Source organism: Ranitomeya imitator, chromosome 5, assembly GCF_032444005.1.
Source record: "Ranitomeya imitator isolate aRanImi1 chromosome 5, aRanImi1.pri, whole genome shotgun sequence".
NCBI classification, from domain to species: Eukaryota; Metazoa; Chordata; class Amphibia; order Anura; family Dendrobatidae; genus Ranitomeya; species Ranitomeya imitator.
In genome coordinates, this window is record NC_091286.1 from 126,454,234 (window position 1) to 126,473,535 (window position 19,302).

Below are 19,302 nucleotides of genomic sequence, written 5' to 3' on the forward strand. Positions count from 1 at the left end.
TGAGCTAAGCCCAACATCATCAGGGGCTTATCTACAGCATTCTGTAATGCTGTAGATAAGCCCCCGATGTAACCTGAAAGAGGAGAAAAAGAGGTTAGATTATACTCACCCAAGGGCGGTCCCGGTTCTGTTCTGGTCCGATGGGCGTCGCGGTCCGGGTCCTCCCATCTTCTTACTAGGACGTCCTCTTCTTGTCTTCCTGAAGCAGCCCCGGTGCAGGCGTACTTTGTCTGTTCTGTTGAGGGCAGCGTAAAGTACTGCAGTGTGCAGGCACCAGGCCTCTCTGACCTTTCCCGGCGCCTGCGCACTGTAGTACTTTGCTCTGCCCTCAACAGGGAACAAAGTACGCCTGCGCCGGAGCTGCAGCGTGAAGACAAGAAGAGGACGTCATCGTAAGAAGATGGGAGGACCCGGACCGCGACGCCCATCGGACCAGAACCGCAGCGGGACCGCCCCTGGGTGAGTATAAGCTAACCTCTTTTTCTCATCTTTCAGGATACATGAGGGACTTATCTACAGCATTACAGAATACTGTAGATAAGCCCCTGATGCCGGTGGGCTTAGCTCACTTTCGATTTTGGGGGTAACAGGTTCCCTTTAAGGGTAGAAGCGTTTAGCAGAACTGCGGAATGGGGGGGGGGGTTTAACGATTGATTGAAATATTTATAGGGTCCTCCCATCTCCAAGATCCTATCCCAATATGTAGTAGGTGTAATAATAATATTAGTTAATACCTCCAATTAGAAATGTAGTAAAGTTCTTCTGATGCGCTATGTCACTTACCTCATGTACATGGTATTTCAGTAGCTTTGGTATCTATGGTTACGACCACTCAGAGTTACTTGCTAGTGGTCGTAACCATGGATACCTAAAGCTGCTGCAATGTGCTGCCCATGAGGTAAAGGACATTGCGATTCAGAGGAACTATACTACATTTCTAATTGGGAGGCATTTGCTAATATTATTATTATTATTATTAATACACCTACTACACATTAGGATAGGATCTTGGAATACCCCTTTAATGACAGATAGCACAAATTAATGCATATGAGGAAGGAGTAAGATAATTCTACAAAATACAGACCGCTTCACTGCAGCTTCTGTATGTATTCCAGTTATTGCCACAGCCTTTGGCCAACACACACTTTATGTATTGTTCTAGAACCTGATTGTCAGTTTCTTTGTCTCCACGCATCATTGGTCACGTCCTAGATCTTATTAGGCATTACTCTGAGACAATGTCACCCACTATTCTTTATTCTGTACATTTTATAATTTGACTTAATAAGACTATCATTTTAACATACACGCTGTCATACTTGTAGGTTCTGTAACTGATTATTTACTGTTATTCACACTGGCTTGCTGCCAACATCTGTAGATTGAATTTATATTCTTCCCTTACCAAGCTCCTCATTTGTATCATCATCCTCTGTTACAAATGGCAATCTCTTCTGCTCCGCCAGTGTCTTAGCTTGGCTCTGAAAGGAAAAGCAGCAAGTAGTATTAACCCCTTACTGACAGAGCCACATTTTTTACATCTGACCAGTGTCACTTTGTGGTGATATCTCTGGAATGCTTCAACAAATGCCAGTGATTGAGATTGTTTTTTTCGTGACACATTATACTATATGATAATGATAAATTTAGGTCGATATGTGTTTATTTATAAAAGAAAAAAAATCAGAAATTTGAGAAAAATGTAAAAAAAAAAAAAAATAGCAATTTTCAAACTTTGAATGATTATCCCTTTAATCCAGATAGTCATACCACACACAACATTAATAAATAACATTTCCCTCATATCTGCTTTACATCAGCACCATTTGTAAAATGTTCTTTTATTTTGCTAGCATTTTAGGGGGGTTAAAAATGTGACAGCAATTTTTCATTTTTTCAAGGAAATGTACAAAAATTTATTTTTTAGGGACTTATCCGATTTTGAAGTGACTTTAGGGGGTCACATATATTGGGAAACCCCAAAAGTTCTACCATTTTAAAAAGAGCACCCCCTGACATATTGAAAACTGCAGTCAGGTCGTTTAGTAACCCTTCAGGTGATTTTCAGGAATTAATGCAACGTGGCATGATAGGAATGAAAATGTGTATTTTTACCCCCTAAATGTCTCGAACTTCTGAACAGATTACTACAGCCATCAGACTCTAAAGGTACCGTTACACTAAGCGACGCTGCAGCGATGTATAGACAACGATCCGACCTAAACTAGATCGCTGGGGCATCGCTGTTTAGGTCGCTGTAGAGACGTCAAACACAGCAACTCCAGAACGATGCAGGAGCGATCCAGTGACGTAACGGCGACTCACTTATCGTTCTCGCTGGTTGTTAGCTCCATGTAAAACATTGCTGACATCGTTGCTTTTGCTGTCAAACATGACGATACACGCCGACCTGACGACCAAATAAAGTTCTGGACTTCTAGCTCCGACCAGCGATGGCACAGCGGGATCCAGATCGCTGCTGCGTGTCAAACACAACGAGATCGCTATCCAGGACGCTGCAACGTCACGGATTGTTGTCGTTCTCGTTGCAAAGTTGCTGAGTGTGACGGTACCTTAAGGCCGCTCTTTGGTCATGAATTGCCATGGCAAACATCAGGACCGCACAATCATGATCTGAGGGCACTAATTGGGATAAAGAGGAAGCCCCCACACTCTGTTAACCATTTATATGATGCAGTCACTATTGACAGCAGCATCTAAGGGGTTAAACAGATATGGACGGTGCAAACACTGATTGTGGCTGATGCAAGAAGTTGTCAGCTATAGAATACAGAAGAAAGCTGCTGGATTGTCACCTGTATGGGAATACTATTCTCTTATATCTCAGGTCAGTTAAAAGACGTATTTGGTGGTCATTAAAGGGTTAAACATAAGCAACTAAAAAAAATAAAAAATTCAGCATGACGTAACAAAGCACTCAAAAATTAAATTGTTAATATCCAAGAAACTAAATGAAAGGTCACATACACAGGCTGATAGAGACTGCCAGCCTTTACATAATTTTTTTATCTATTCAAAAATATACAATGTAGATCGGGAAGGGGACTCATTTTAAATCATTTAAAGGAGAAGACCAAAGGCCCGATACATGGTGCAAGATCATACATATAGTTAGGTCCAAGATATTTGTACAGTGACCGAAACTTCATGATATGCAGAGCAGACAGTCAACAAGATTTTCCGGTGTGGGCACCTCCAGCACTATCACAGACATGCCAAGTATAGGCACGGCTGTGATTGGCCGACACACCACGTTAGAAAAAAAATTACACCGAGAACAAGTGTAGATAAGCAGACAGCTGCAGGCTGCAGCCCTCACCTGTCAGATTTACCTTGGCTGGTTATCAAAAATAGAGGCTGTGGTGAGGGAACACTTAGCTAATTTAAATTAATTCAAATCTCCTAGTCCAGATGAATTACATCCTAAGGTACTGAAAGAGTTAGCAGATGAAGCTGCAGAACTACACGCCAGAATGTTTGAAAAATCCTGGAGAACAGGAGAAGTCCCAGAAGATTGGATAAGGGCAAATGTTGTCCATATTTTCAAAAAAGAAGATGGAGCCAGGAAATTACATTTTAGTGAGCCTTACTTCTATTCCAGGAAAGATCTTTGAACAAATTATTAAACAGCATGTACAGCACTGTAAAACATTAAGAGACCACCACATCAAAACCCTGTCATGGACAGCCCAATCTCCAGACCTGAACCCCACTGAAAACCTCTGGAATGTAATCAAAAGGATGATGGATAGTCACAAGCCATCAAACAAATAAGAACTGCTTAAATTATTGCGCCAGAAGCAGTGTGAAAGACTGGTGGAAAGCATGCCAAGACGCATGAAAACGGTTTTTAAAAATCATGGTTATTCCACAAAATATTGATTTCTGAACTATCCCCGAGTTAAAACAGTAGTAGGCCATGTTCACACAGTGCGTTTTTAACTGCGGAACCGCCGCGATTTTGCCGCTGCGGGTCCGCAGCTGTTTTCCATGCAGGGTACAGTACAATGTACCCTATGGAAAACAGGAACCGCTGTGCACATGATGCGGAAATGCACTAAAAAAAGCCGCGCTGAATAGCTGCGGTAAAAAAGAAGTACCATGTCACTTCTTTGTGCAGAACTGCAGCGGTTCTGCACCCATAGACCTCCATTGTGAGGTCAAACCCGCAGTAAAACCCGCAGACAAAAAAAATATCTGCGGGTTTTCTGCGGTTTGTGGTGCAGAACCGCTGCAGCAGGAAGTGCGTGGGCGGAGTGTGGCTGCCCCCCCGTGCTCCAATCCCACCCCCCCATGCTCCGATGCCACCCCCCCGTGCTCCGACGCCCCCCCCCGTGCCCTCATCTCCCCCCCTTATACTTACCGGGCCTCCCGGTGTCCGTCCGGCCGTCTTCTCCCTGGGAGCCGCCATCTTCCAAAATGGCGGGCGCATGCGCAGTGCGCCCGCCGAATCTGCCGGCCGGCAGATTCGTTCCAGGCACATTTTGATCACTGTGATAACCTCACAGTGATCAAAATAAAATAAAAGGTAAATGACCCCCCCCTTTATCACCCCCATAGGTAGTAACAATAATAAAATAAAGAATTTTTTTTTTCCCCCACTACAGTTAGAACTAGGGTTAGGGGTAGGGTTAGGGGTAGGGTTAGGGTATTTTCAGCCATTTTAACCCTAAAAAAAACTTCCTAGAAAACACACAGACTCTGCAGAGAAAACTGCATAAAAAAACCGCACTAAAAACCGCATCAAAAAATGCACCAAAAACGCACCAAAAAACGCACCTGCGTTTTCTGCCAAGAGCTGCGGTTTTTAGTGCAGAAAAAACAGCAGGGAAATCAGGAACGTGTGAACATGGCCGTATAGTTGTTTCTAAATGATTATGAATTTGTTTTCTTTGCATTATTTGAGGCCTGAAAAGCACGGCATTTTTTTTTTGACCATTTTTCATGGTCAGGAAAAAAATCCAAAATTTATTGCTTGGATATTCGGAGACATGTTGTCAGAAGTTTATAGAATAAAAGAACAATTTACATTTTACTCAAAAATAAATCTATAAAGAGAAAAATCAGAGAAACTAAACATGTTGCAGTGGTCTCTTAATTTTTTCCAGAGCTGTATGCAAGTACTTGGATAAGAATACAGTAATAACTAGAGCCAGTATGGGTTTGTAGACTAATATAATTTCCTTCTATGATGGAACCACTGACTGGGCGGATCAGGGAAATGCAGTATTATTAATTTATTTATATAGCACCATTAATTCCATGGTGCTGTACACTAGATGGGGTTACATCAAAAGTCAAATATCACTTACAGTAAACAAAACTAACAATGTCAGACTGGTACAGAGGGAAGAGGACCCTGCCCTTGCGGGCTTACATTGTACAGGATTGTGGGGAAGGAGACAGTAGGTCGGGGGTTGCAGTAGCTCTAATGGTGTTGAGGTGGCGTGTGGTCATTACAGGTTGTAAGCTTCTTTGAAGAGATGGGTTTTCAAGTTCCGTTTGAAGGATCCAAATGTGATGGATAACCGGAAGTGTTGGGGTACCGAATTCCAGATGATGGGGGATATTCAGGAGAAGTCTTGGAGGCAAGTGGATGAGGAGCGAATAAGCATGGAGGAGAGAAGGAGGTCTTGGGAGGACTGGAGATTACGTGAGGGAAGATATTGAGAGATTAGCTCGGAAATATACAGAGGAGAAAGGTTATGGATGGCTTTGTAGGTCAGTGTTAGTAGTTTAAACTGGATACGCTGGGAAATTGGGAGCCAGTGAAGGGATTTGCAAACAGGGGAGACAGGAGTGTAGCGAGATGAATTAGTCGGGCAGCAGAGTTAATGACGGACTGGAGGGGTGCGAGAGTGTTAGAAGGTTGGCCACAACCTTCGAGGAGGGAGATTATTAGGGCATGCACAAGCATTTTGGTAGAGTGAGGGTTGAGGAAAGGACGGATTCCAGAAATATTTTTGAGCTGGAGGTGACAGGAGGTTGCGAGAGCATGGATGTGCGGTTTAAAGGACAGGGCACAGTCAAGTGGAAAGCGTGAATTCATTTATTGTGATAGACAGATCAGGTAGGGAAGATGTGCGAGATGCAGGAAAGATAGTTAGTTCAGATTTGTCCACAGTAGACAGAATATATCTTGACTTCAGCAAAGCATTTGATAAAGTATTTCATACTATCCTTAGTGAAAAAAGAATCAAAGTATGGTATTGAACAAGGCTAAGGTTAGCTAGATTCATAAATGGCTCAGAAACAAAGCTAGGTGGGATAGCTAACAGTAGAAAAGACAGAGAAAGGATTCAGAAGGATCTAGATAAGCTCGAACAATGGGCAGCGACTAGTGATGAGCGAATATACTCGTTACTCGAGATTTCTCGAGCATGCTCGGGGGTCCTCCGAGTATTTTTTAGTGCTCGGAGATTTACTTTTTCTTGCCGTAGCTGAATGATTACATCTGTTAGTCAGCATAAGTACATGTGGGGGTTGCCTAGCAACCAGGCAACCCCCACATGTACTTATGCTGGCTAACAGATGTAAATCATTCAGCTGCGGAAAGAAAAACTAAATCTCCGAGCACTAAAAAATACTCGAAGGACCCCCGAGCACGCTCGAGAAATCTCGAGTAACGAGTATATTCGCTTATCACTAGCAGGGACTAATAGAATTGTATTTAACAGGGGGAAATGCAAGATTCTACATCTGGGCAAGAAAGCGAACATTACATCTTCAGAATGGGAGAAATAGAACTAAGCAACAGCATGTGTCAAAAAGACTGCACGAGTCAGTGTTCTGCAGCAGCAAAGAGACAAACATTTCTAGGATGTATTAAGAGAAACAGAGTCTAGATCAAGTGAAATAATTATCCCCCTTCTACTCCTCCTAGGTCAGGCCTCATCTGGAATACTGTGTCCAGTTCTGGGCACCACATTTTAAAAAATAAATTGAAAAACTGGGGCAAGTTCAGAGAAGAGCTACCAGGATGGTAGCTGCAAAGATGGACTGCAAAGTATGTGCTATGATGAACAGTTAAAGGATCTGGGAATGCTTGGGAAAAAAAAAAAAAAAAAAAGAAGGCTAAGAGGAGACTTACCGTATTTTTCGGACTATAAGATGCACTTTTTCCTCAAAAAATTTGGGAGGAAAATGTGGGGTGCGTCTTATAATCCGAACGCAGGCTTACCGGGGTGGTTACACCAGTGGTGTAGCAGCGTCCCTTCTTCAGGGACCCGGCGACGGCAGAGGTGTGGCAATGTTGAGGCTCGATGTTGGCGGTGGGCGGAGTGGAGTGCATCGTTGATTTCCCTGAGTCCATCCTCCTGAAGCCGTGGGTCACCGTAGGCAGCGCTTGCGCGGATTGAGATCTCGGCTGACCTCTCGCGCTTCATTTTCCTGAGGCTGTGGACTTGAGATCTCGGCAGCCCTCGGCTTCAGGAAAATCGCTGCTGGAGGCCGCGCGTGTGCAGATTGAGATCTCAACAGCCATTTTCCTGAAGCTGAGGGCCACAGACATCTCAAGCCGTGCACGTATGGCCTTAGGAAGATGGCCGCTGAGAAACCGGTGATGCCCTCGGCTCTGCTTGCCTTGGACACCAGGCCGAGACGTCGCCACATTTCTGCCGCTGGTATCCTGAAGAAGGGACTCTGCCTCACCACCGACACTGGACCCGCAGCATCGCCCCAGGACTGCAGCATTGCCCCACTTCTACCACCGCTAGCTGAGGAAGGAACCACGCCTCCTGTGACCCAGCTCTACCGCAGCCGGCCCTCAGGTAAGATAATTTAAATTAAGACAATAAGTCGAACCCCCATCTCATAAAAATCTTTTTTCTGCTATTTTCCACCCCAAAATTTGGGGTGCGTCTTATGGTCCGATGCATCTTATCGTCTGAAAACTACAATAATATTTGTCTTCAAATATCTGAAGGGATATCACAGTGTACAGGGATCATCATTCTCATTTCATTTGGAAACACGAGAAACAATGGAATGAAACTGAAATGGAGAAGATACAGACTAGGACATTAGGGAAAACAATTGTTTTACAGTGAGGGTGATCAAGGAGTAGAACAGGCTGCCACGAGAGGTGGTGATGGTGAGTTCTCCTTCAACAGAAGTTTTGAAGCAGAGGCTGGACAGACATTTATTTGAGATGGTTTAGTGAATCACAGGCTCAATGATATAAAATTCTGTGAAGCACCTGTGGGCTCAAGCTAGGGTGTAGCTTCAAAACTTGGGTCACTTGTGGGGAGTTATCACTGTTTAAGGATATCAGGGGCTCTGCAAACGAGACATGGTGTCCGCCATCTATTCCAGCCAATTTTGCACTACGAAAGTCAAATGGCGCCCCTTCCCTACTGAGCCCTGCTGTGTGCCTGTAGTTTTCAACCACATATGGAGGGGGGGGTGGTATCTGTGTACTCAGGAGAAATTGCACAACAAATTGTATAGTTTATATTCTCCTGTTACCCTTGTGAAAATGAAAAGTTGGGGGCAAAAGGAACAGGTTTGTGGGAAAAATTAAAATGTAAATCTAAAGAGGTTAATAAACTTATTGAATGTGGTTTGGAGCTCTTTGAGGGGTGCAGTTTTTTTAAAATGGCGTCACTATTGTGTATTTTCTGTCACATAGGCCCCTCAAAGTCACTTGAAATGTGATGTGGCTCCTAAAAAAAATAGTTTTGCTAATTTTATTGGGAAAAGGAGGAATTTCTGATAAACTTTTAGCCCTTCTAACCTAACTAATATTTTTGAAAACTGATGCAGGTGTAAAGTAGATATGTGGTGAATGTTATTTATTAACTATTTTGTGTGGAATAACTTTTATCTGATTTAAGGACATAAAAATTTAACGTTTCAACATTTTCAAATTCTGACAAATTTATATTTTCAGAAATAAAAACACAAATCATACTGACCAAAATTTACCAATAACATGAAGTTCAACATACAAAAAAACCCTATTTGGGAGAGAAGAACAGACAAATCGCGGCGCCCTAAGTGCGTAAACACAATATTATAGTCTTTAAAGGGTGCACAATTTTATGCACTCACCTGATAAAAGACTAAAATGGCTTTAGATCGTGTATCCTCCAAATTCCCTCTGAGATACTTTTCAATGTACAGGGCTTGCAGCTTGCCTCGGGTGGATCCAAGTGAGAGAGCCAGAGTAAGGGCTCATCTCCACTTGTGAGGAAAACGGACGAGTGCAATCCGATAAAAAAATCGGATTGCACTCGGACCAATGTTAATCAATAGGTGACACTCCATTTGCGATTTTTTTCCCAGCCGAAATCGGACTGAGAAAAATCTGTGTCGGCTGAGAAAAAAAATCGCAGCATGCTGCGTATTGCTGAGATTCTCGGACGAGACTCGCCAATGCAAGTCAATGGGTGCGAGAAAAAAAACGCACAGCACTCGCACCATGCGAGTGCTGTCCGATTTACGCACCCGTGTCCTTAGAAAAGCCGGCAATTCAGCGCAGAGTACAGTAAAATCACACTGACAGGTTAGATGAGAGTAGATATATACACATAGAATAGGTATATATACATATATATATGTCAGGGAGACACCTATATATATATATATTTATATTTAATGCAGCGTGAGAGAGCTTTAAAAGCTGGTAATTCAATTACCGGCTTTTGCTTTCTCCTTCCTAAACCCGACATGATATGAGATCTGGTTTACATACAGTAAACCATCTCATATCACCATTTTTTTTGCATATTCCACACTACTAATGTCAGTAGTGTGTATATGCAAAATTTGGCCGTTCTAGCTATTATATTTAAGGGTTAAATGGCGGAAAAAATTGGCGTGGGCTCCCGCGCAATTTTCTCCGCCAGAGTAGTAAAGTCAGTGACTGAGGGCAGATATTAATAGCCTGGAGAGGGTCCACGGTTATTGGCCCCCCCTGGCTAAAAACACCTGCCCCCAGCCACCCCAGAAAAGGCACATCTGGAAGATGCGCCTATTTTGGCACTTGGCCACTCTCTTCCCATTCCCGTGTAGCGGTGGGATATGGGGTAATGAAGGGTTAATGCCACCTTGCTATTGTAAGGTGACATTAAGCCTAATTAATAATGGAGAGGCGTCAATTATGACACCTATCCATTATTAATCCAATTGAATGAAAGGGTTAAAAAAAACACACACATTATTAAAAATTATTTTAATGAAATAAAAACAAAGGTTGTTGTAATATTTTATTTAACGCCCAATCCAATCACTGAAGACCCTCGATCTGTAAATAAAAAAACATAATAAACCAACAATATACATACCTTCCGAGGATCTGTAAAGTCCAACGATGTAAATCCTTCTGAAGGGGTTAAAACATTTTGCAGCAAGGAGTTCTGCTAATGCAACGCTACTCCTCGCTGCAAAACCCCAGGGAATGAAGGTAAAGTAGGTCAATGACCTATATTTACCTGCATTTGCGGTGAGGCGCCCTCTGCTGGCTGTTCATAGATCGTGGGAGCTTTCCTTGATATATATATATAGGTGTCTCCCTGACATATATATATGTATATATACCTATTCTATGTGTATATATCTACTCTAATCTAACATGTCAGTGTGATTTTACTGTACTCTGCGCTGAATTGCCGGCTTTTCTAAGGAGACCCGTGCGTAAAAATCGGACAGCAATACGGATGTCATACGGATGTTGCGATAAAAAAAAAAAATAAATCGCATGACACTCGCATGACACTCGCATGGCACTCGCAGACGTTACATCAGTTTTTTTCGGTCCGTAAATCGGACCATTTTTTTCTCACACAAGTGGAGATGAGCCCTAAGGCTCACACAGGATGAATAGTTCAAGAAAAGCACATCCAGCCCATGAATGGCAGCGCTTCCCAGGACTCACATTCAAAGATGATGTTTCATATTTTTTTATTTCATAACTTAAAATAGAAGAGATACAACGCGTTTCGGATACAGTATATATCCTTCTTCAGGTATCATAAAAACACAGTACAAATCCTACTAGTATAAAATTCAATTACACTTATATATAGTATCACACCTTTTATCCCAGTCTCAGAAACTTGATTTGGGGTGTGGACCAAGTTCAGGAAAACACCCACTGATTGATACAGCCTTGTTAACATTGATGCAAGAAAGAGAGGAAAAAAAATAAATAAAAATAAATAAATAAATATATCAAAGGGGATAAAAAAAAAAAAAATCACAAGAAAAAATAAATAAATAAATAAATAAATAAATAAAAAAAAAAAATCCTTTAAACTCACTCTATGATATCATTCAATCCATTTGGAAATAATGTTCCCAAACGATATATCCAAAACGTTTCTTTCCTGTTTAAAAGAGCATTCCTGTTTGCAACTCCAGAGGGTACCTGCTCCACTGGAGTTACTTTTATGTTACTACTACTACTTAAACATAACAAAATTTTTAACATAAAAGTAACTCCAGTTTTTTTTTATTTATTTATTTTTTTTTTCTTGTGATTTTTTTTTTCCCTTTGATATATTTATTTATTTATTTTTATTTATTTTTTTTTTTTCCTCTCTTTCTTGCATCAATGTTAACAAGGCTGTATCAATCAGTGGGTGTTTTCCTGAACTTGGTCCACACCCCAAATCAAGTTTCTGAGACTGGGATAAAAGGTGTGATACTATATATAAGTGTAATTGAATTTTATACTAGTAGGATTTGTACTGTGTTTTTATGATACCTGAAGAAGGATATATACTGTATCCGAAACGCGTTGTATCTCTTCTATTTTAAGTTATGAAATAAAAAAATATGAAACATCATCTTTGAGTGTGAGTCCTGGGAAGCGCTGCCATTCATGGGCTGGATGTGCTTTTCTTGAACTAATGAAGTTCAACATGTCACAAAAAATACACTCAGAATCACTGGGTTATGTTAAAGAGTTCCAGGGCCATTACCTCAAAGTGACACTGGTCATAATTGGAAAATGAGGATTGGTTATTAACATACAAAGTGTCTTATGTCTCATTAGTCCTTATGGAGTTAGAGAGATTTAATTACTACACCCTTACTCCAATTAGGATGTGAATACCCACAAATTAAAGCTGAGAGTCTGCACTTTCAGCCCATATTGATTATCTAACTGTATCTCGAATATTTTATGGTGAACCGCTAAAATGCCAAAACTTGTGTCACTATCCAAATATTTCTGGACCCGACTGTATATTGTAAATACGAAGTGGCTGTATGCAATATAATACAGAACACAAGATGCTCTTTCATAGTTCAATGAGTGGAGGGTGGTTAATAAGCTGAAAACCCTTTTCCTTCACCCCATAATGCCCCTATAACCACAGGGCTGGTGGACAGGGATAGTCTTCATGACAATTCAGTTAGGCTACTTTCACACTAGCGTTTTCTGCAATCCGTCACAATGCGTCGTTTTGCAGAAAAACGCATCCTGCAAAAGTGCTTGCAGGATGCGTTTGTTCCCCATAGACTTGCATTGACGACGCATTTGCGACGGATTGCCACACGTCGCATCCATCGAGCGACAGATGCGTCGTGCTTTTACGGACCGTCGGGAGCAAAAAACGCTACATGTAACTCCGACCCCACCTCCCCGCACCTTACAATGGGGCAGTGGATGCGCCGGAGAAATGCATCCGCTGCCTCCATTGTGCAGTACGTTAAACGCTAGCGTCGGAATCTCTCCCCGACGCATTGCGACGGGGAGATTCCGACGCTAGTGTGAAAGTAGCCTAAGATGATATCCCACTTTCAAGGACAACCACAAGAATTTAGAATAGCTATATAAATCACCAAAATCTGTGGAACACAGCTCAAACTATCTGAAAAACTCTCCTACGTTCTATGTCCTTTAAACCCCTTTATGAGCAGAGTACAGTACCAGGATTTTCTCAGTGTTTCGGGAAATAATGGATTCACAAGCTGGGGATCCTCTTGGCTCACAGTCCATTTCACGAAAGGTAAAAAATGCTGAATCTGCAAATAAATTATATAAAGAAATAAAGACAGCACTCAGTAATAGAGAAAAATGTACATGCACATACTGTATAAAGCATCACGCGCTCTTATAAAAACGTGGCAACACAAAACCCAGTCCCATTAAATAAAAACACTGGACTACCAACTTGGAAGAAATGGCCGTGAAGGATGCTTTATAAATGATAAAATCCTAATCACCACAGCTAAACTGCTGACCTTTATTTGACCCCAAATCAGCCATTACAGTACCAAATATAATACATATGTAAAAACTATGGAATAGGTCCGTGTAGTTATGAACCCCCCTCTCCCCCCCCCATTGCTTCTTTCATTGCGGGGGAGGGGCTTCCATTAGAATCATAGAGTGGCAGAATTGGAAGGGACCTCAAGGGTCATCGTGTCCAACCCACTACTCAGTGCAGGATTCACTAAATCATATCAGACAGATGTACTAGTATCTTGTTTCCCTGTACAATTCAGGGCTTGGTAAAGTCATAATACAACCATGTAAGGTAGAATCAGCTTTTACAACGTTCTAAGGTCTCTAAATATTTTATCACTTCACGTGCTCTAGAAAAACCTACCAATGCTGTAGACATTTTAGTTCCGATTTACTCTCACATTGGTGCAAAATTGTGCATGTAACTCAGGGCTGGATGTAACCCCAGAGTCATGTAGCAAATACTTAAAGGGAATCGGTCACCCCAAAAATCGTATATAAGCTATGGCCACCGACATCAGGGGCTTATCTACAGCATTCTGCAATACTGTAGATAAGCCCCCGATGTATCCTGAAAGATGAGAAAAAGAGGTTATATTATACTCACCCAGGGGCGGTCCCGGGACGGTACGATGGGCGTCTCGGTCCGGCACCTCCTAGCTTCATACGATGACGTCCTCAACTTGTCTTCCTGCCGCGGCTCCGGCGCAGGCGTACTTTGTCTGTCCTGTTGAGGGCAGAGCAAAGTACTGCAGTGCGCAGGCGCTCGGCCTCTCTGACCTTTCCCGGCGCCTGCGTACTGAGGACGTCATCGTATGAAGCTAGGAGACGCCAGACATGGACCGTTACGCCTATCGGACCGGACCACACCGGGACCGCCCCTGGGTGAGTATAATATAACATGTTTTTCTTACCTTTCAGGTTACATTGGGGGCTTATCTACAACATTACAGAGTGCTGTAGATAAGCCCCTGATGCCAGTGGGCTTAGCTCACCTTCGATTTTGGGGGTGACAGATTCCCTTTAAACAATGGCTCACAATTTTTTTTTTTTTTTTTTTCCAAATAGGCTCACAATTTTTTTTTATCCTTCAACATTGGTTCCTGGATTTGACCAACTGGCTCAAAAGTTTACAAGTCCCAAGCAAAATAAAAAAAAAAAAATGTTATGGTCAAAGTTTTTTTCCCCCAACTCAGAAAATTGTCACATCAACAGGCAAAAGGTGTCTGACAGCAGCCTACCACCTGTCCCCACACACAAATGCAAGGGCGAGTTACAGGGGTTTTCCACTTTTAGAGAACCCCCAAATGATTCCTGTAATGTAAAATAACAAAGATAGAGAGTGCTCATCCTTCCCACGCTCCAGCGCTGGCTCCCCTATATGCACCAGTCTCAGTTTCTGTGGAGGTGCCGTAGTGTCAACAGCTCACATCACCGCTGCAGCCAATTAGTTAGCATTGATATGCCTGGTGACGTGACGTCACCGCTGCAGCCAAAACACCAATACAGCGACAAGGAGCCATCACAGTAGAACAAAACAGTAAGTAATATCGGGCTTTGTTATTTTACATTACAGGAATCATTTGCGGCACACTTTTGTAAAAACTCCTGTTAGTGGGCCTTTATATGGAGTAGTGATAGATATCAGCTGTCATAAAATATCCTTAATATGTGGTTAAATTGTGCAAACCTATTAGGGGTACAGTAAGGTCCGATAGATTGCCATTTCATACAGCTTGGTGTGGTATAAAGCTATATCGCACAGTGTGCTTGACCTAGGTTCACATTGCGTTCAGGGGCAACGTTAAACGGAGTACGTTACACCGCGGCATAACGTACTCCGTTAACGCCGCCATTGAATGCAATGTCGGATGCATCCCCTAGCGCACGCCCACAATTGGCGTGCGCAAGTGATGCGCCGTCATTGAGTGACGGACTCGAGACGCTGGCTGCAGCGTTTCCAGGTCCGTCACTGCTAGCGCGATGTAGCGCCGGCACTTGCGCTAGCAGCAGCCGGTTAGCGTATGTGCTGAACGGGCTGCTGCTAACGCAATGTGACCCTGAGCTCTTCTAACACTTTCACTGCGTCAGACATAGAAATGGGGAAAATGTCCTACCATGTTAAAAATAGAAAGAAAAATAAAAAAGTATAGCGCTTTATTTGCTGGATGCTTCTTTATGGAATAGCATACATAGAAAAAATTACCGCACACTCGATACTGGTATGATGCAAAAAAGGTATATGCCAATTTTATTCAAGAAAACAAATCAAAAAAATATATTGGTTGCCACATAAGTAAGGTAGACAATGAACCCGACGTTTCGACCCTCCCGGGTCTTATTCATGGGGTTACTCTAGTCCTTGGATATACAAGCATAAAGGTGGCAGTAGTAGGGAAGAGCAGACGACCCCTTTAGTATTAAGGCATAACCTTGTGATGAGGCCAGTAAGGGCTGCTGTCCCGGTTAGAGAAAGCTGTAGGGCCGTAACAAATCCGTTAGGTCTTAATATGGTTGATCTGGAGGTCAGCGGCGCATCCCGCGCCCTGCTGCATAGTCCTAGAAGGAGGCTTGAGGCTTTATGGAATAGTGCAGTAGTACTTGTGTAGGACAGCGCAGTAGAGGTTAAAAAGTCAATCTGCTTAAGACTGAGATCAGCCATAGGATACTGAGGATCTTAAACTAAGGAGCCTTACTAAGAACAAGACACCATAGCAGGAAAACAGAGGACATAAAATTAAATTAGTTATTTTATGATTTGTTTCACAAGGTCATGGATCACATGTAAATTCAATGTTCTTTGACTCATATAATCAGATTTGCAGATCAGTCTGAAGGATGATTTCCTTCCGCCTATTAGTTATTAACCATAACTGTGGGCTTGACCCTCACAAAATCCTTGTCACTACACGAGTGCGGAATAATGTTTAGCTCTTCTTGTATGTACTCTAGTTACCAAGCAATATACTGACCAAATACTCAACAACTGAACATGGCTTTATACTGGGCAATTATCGTGAATGAGGATTCATAGAAGCATTCACACACCATGATTAACCCCTTTACCCCAAAGGTTGGTTTGCACGTTAATGACTGGGCGAATTTTTACAATTCCGACCACTGTCTCTTTACGAGGTTATAACTCCAAAACGCTTCTATGGATCTTGGCGATTCTGAGATTGTTTTCTTGTGACATATTGTACTTCATGATAGTGGTAAAATTTCTTCGATATAACTTGCGTTTATTTGTGGGAAAAAACGGAAATTTGGCGAAAATTTCACATTTTTCAAATTTTGAATTTTTATTCTGTTAAACCAGAGAGTTATGTGACACAAAATAGTTAATAAATAACATTTCCCACATGTCTACTTTACATCAACACGATTTTGGAAACAATTTTTTTTTTTTTTTGCTAGGAAGTTATAAAGGTTAAAATTTGACCAGCAATTTCTCATTTTTACAACAAAACCATTTTTTTTTTAGGGACCACTTCACATTTGAAGTCACTTTGAGGGGTCTATATGGCAGAAAATACCCAAAAGTGACATCATTCTGAAAACTGCACCCCTCAAGGTGCTCAAAACCACATTCAAGAAGTTTATTAACCCTTCAGGTGTTTCACAGCAGCAGAAGCAACATGGAAGGAAAAAATTAACATTTTACTTTTTAGTCACAAAAATGATCTTTCAGCAATAATTTATTTATTTTCCCAAAGGTAAAAAGAGAAAATGGACCTCAAATGCTGTTGTCCAATTTGTCCTGAGTACGCTGATACCCTACATGTGAGGGGGAAACAATTTTTGACGTTTTCAAGCTAAAATTGGCTGGAATTGAGATTGGATGCCATGTCGCGCTTGATTAGCCCCTGATATGTCTAAACAGTGGAAACCCCCCACAAGTGACCCCATTTTGGAAACTAGACCCCCTAAGGAATTTATCTAGGTGTGTGGTGAGCACTTTGAATCCCCAAGTGCTTCACAGAAGTTTATAACGCCCGGGTGTGAAAATAAAAAATTCAATTTTTTTTCCCACAAAAATGATCTTTCAGTCCCCAATTTTTTATTTTCCCAAGGGTAACAGGAGAAATTGGACCCCAAAAGTTGTTGTCCAATTTGTCCTGAGTACGCTGGTACCCCACATGTGAGAGAAAACTACTGTTTGGGCACACTTCGGGGCTCGGAAGGGAAGTAGTGACGTTTTGGAATGCAGACTTTGATGGAATGGTCTGCGGGCATCATGTTCCATTTGGTAAGCCCTTGTTGTGCCTAAACAGTAGAAACTCCCCACAAGTGACCCCATTTTGGAAACTTGACCCCCTAAGGAACTTATCTAGGTGCGTGGTGAGAATTTTGAACCCCCAAGCGCTTCACCAAAGTTTATGACGCCCAGCGTGAAAATAAAATGATCTTTCAGTCCGCAATTTTTTTATTTTCCCAAGGGTAACAAGAGAAATTGGACCCCAAAAGTTGTTGTCCAATTTGTCTTGAGTACGCTGGTACCCTATATGTGGGAAAAAATGGTTTGGGCACGTCGGGACGATTTGGAATGCAGACTTCGATAGACTGGTCTGAGGGCGCCATGTTCCATTTGCAGAGCCCCTGATGTGCCTAAACAGTAAAAAAAAAAAAAAAAAACACAAGTGACATCATTTTAGAACCTAGACCCCCAAGGAACTTACCTAGATGTGCCCCCTCTTTGGAACTAATCTACGGATTCCTGTAAAGTAAATTAGTAGTGCATGGAGGTGTGGTACAATTTGAATAAATCCTTCATACACAGGCCAGGTTTGTCGGGGCAGGTGTTGCATTGATAGATGGTGTCCACCTTTTTTGCGGCTTACCTTTTCTTCCAGTTGGCGGGATCACCCCCAGAAAATGCTGACCTGGTACGATATGAGCACCCTCAGTTCCGGAAGTACTGGGGCCCGCTCCTTCCCTCGTGCCAAATATCAGGGCCTTAACCACTACCTCCTGGAAATTAAGGTACAACGTATCAGTGTGTCGTGCACATCGTGACAGCAGGAAAGCGTTGAGCATTTCCATTTGTAACGATGTACACTGACAGCTTTTTGTACCACACCTTGGCCTTTCTCAAAGCACTGTACTGTTGGAGGAGTTGATCGGAGAGATCAACGCCCCCCATGTTTTTGTTGTACCTCAGTACACAGTCCGGTTTGCTGACCTGTGTAGAGGTACCCCGTACAGTGCTGAGGGCACTGCCATCACCGTGTCTGGAGGTCAAGAGAAGGACATCCCTCTTGTCCTTGACCACCAGCAAGCAATCGCTACATTGGGTTTGTTGTCACCTTTTCTGAGCTTCTGCCCAAGTAGCGTCTTCGGGAGGCCTCTGATTTTTGCGGACAGTACCACAGGCTGCGGTACCTCGCACAGAGAGGGATTTGTAGAGTGGGATCCTGGAATAAAAGTTATCGGTGTAGAGGTGATAACCTTTATCCAGCAGTGGGTGCACCAAATCCCACACAATTTTCCCACTCACTCCCAGGATAGAAGGACCCTCAGGCGGATCAATCCTGTGGTCCTTGCCTTCGTACACTCTAAAGCTGTAGGTGTACCCTGAGGTACTCTCACACAGCTTGTAGAGATTGATTCCGTACCTGGCCCTCTTGTTGGGCAGGTATTGACAGAATCTGAGCCGCCTCTTAAAATGAACCAAGGACTCATCCACGCAGATGTCCCTTTGGGGCACGTATACTTCAGCAAACTTTTTTGGAAGAGGAGGAGGAAGAGGATAAAGAATCTGAAGAGTAAAGGAATGTGGGGGATCCTCTCCCTCGCTATCAGTGTCGGAGGCAAGGAAAGAAAATGCCTCCTCCGCTGAATAGCGCTGCTGGGACGAACAGGACATTTTTTTTTTTAGTATGGTGCTTGGGTGTACTTTATTGGTAACTGTGTATGTGTGGATAGTGGGGATAGTGGTGTCGCATTAAAGGGCATGACGTACTATCCCGTCGGTGGTCATACGGGCCCACCCCACCTCGACGGGATAGTACGTCTAATGTCAGAAAGAGGTTAAGGCACTTTCGTGAAACGCGTCGGTTTCTATACATGCCATCCACTTAGGT

The 19,302-nt window shown here is 42.6% G+C and overlaps 1 protein-coding gene across 3 annotated transcripts in view; it reads right to left on the reverse strand.

The window, feature by feature from the left end:
• The window catches only part of TTC13 (tetratricopeptide repeat domain 13), a 135,333-nt gene that overhangs the window by 91,008 nt on the left and 25,023 nt on the right, over window positions 1–19,302 (reverse strand). For all 3 annotated transcript variants that reach the window (XM_069769128.1, XM_069769130.1, XM_069769131.1), the window contains exons 2-3: window positions 12,902–12,996; window positions 1,409–1,484 (exon numbers count right to left, since the gene is read on the reverse strand). In XM_069769128.1, coding sequence (XP_069625229.1) covers window positions 1,409–1,484; window positions 12,902–12,996 — 171 coding nt within the window. The remainder of the gene's footprint in view (window positions 1–1,408; window positions 1,485–12,901; window positions 12,997–19,302) is intronic.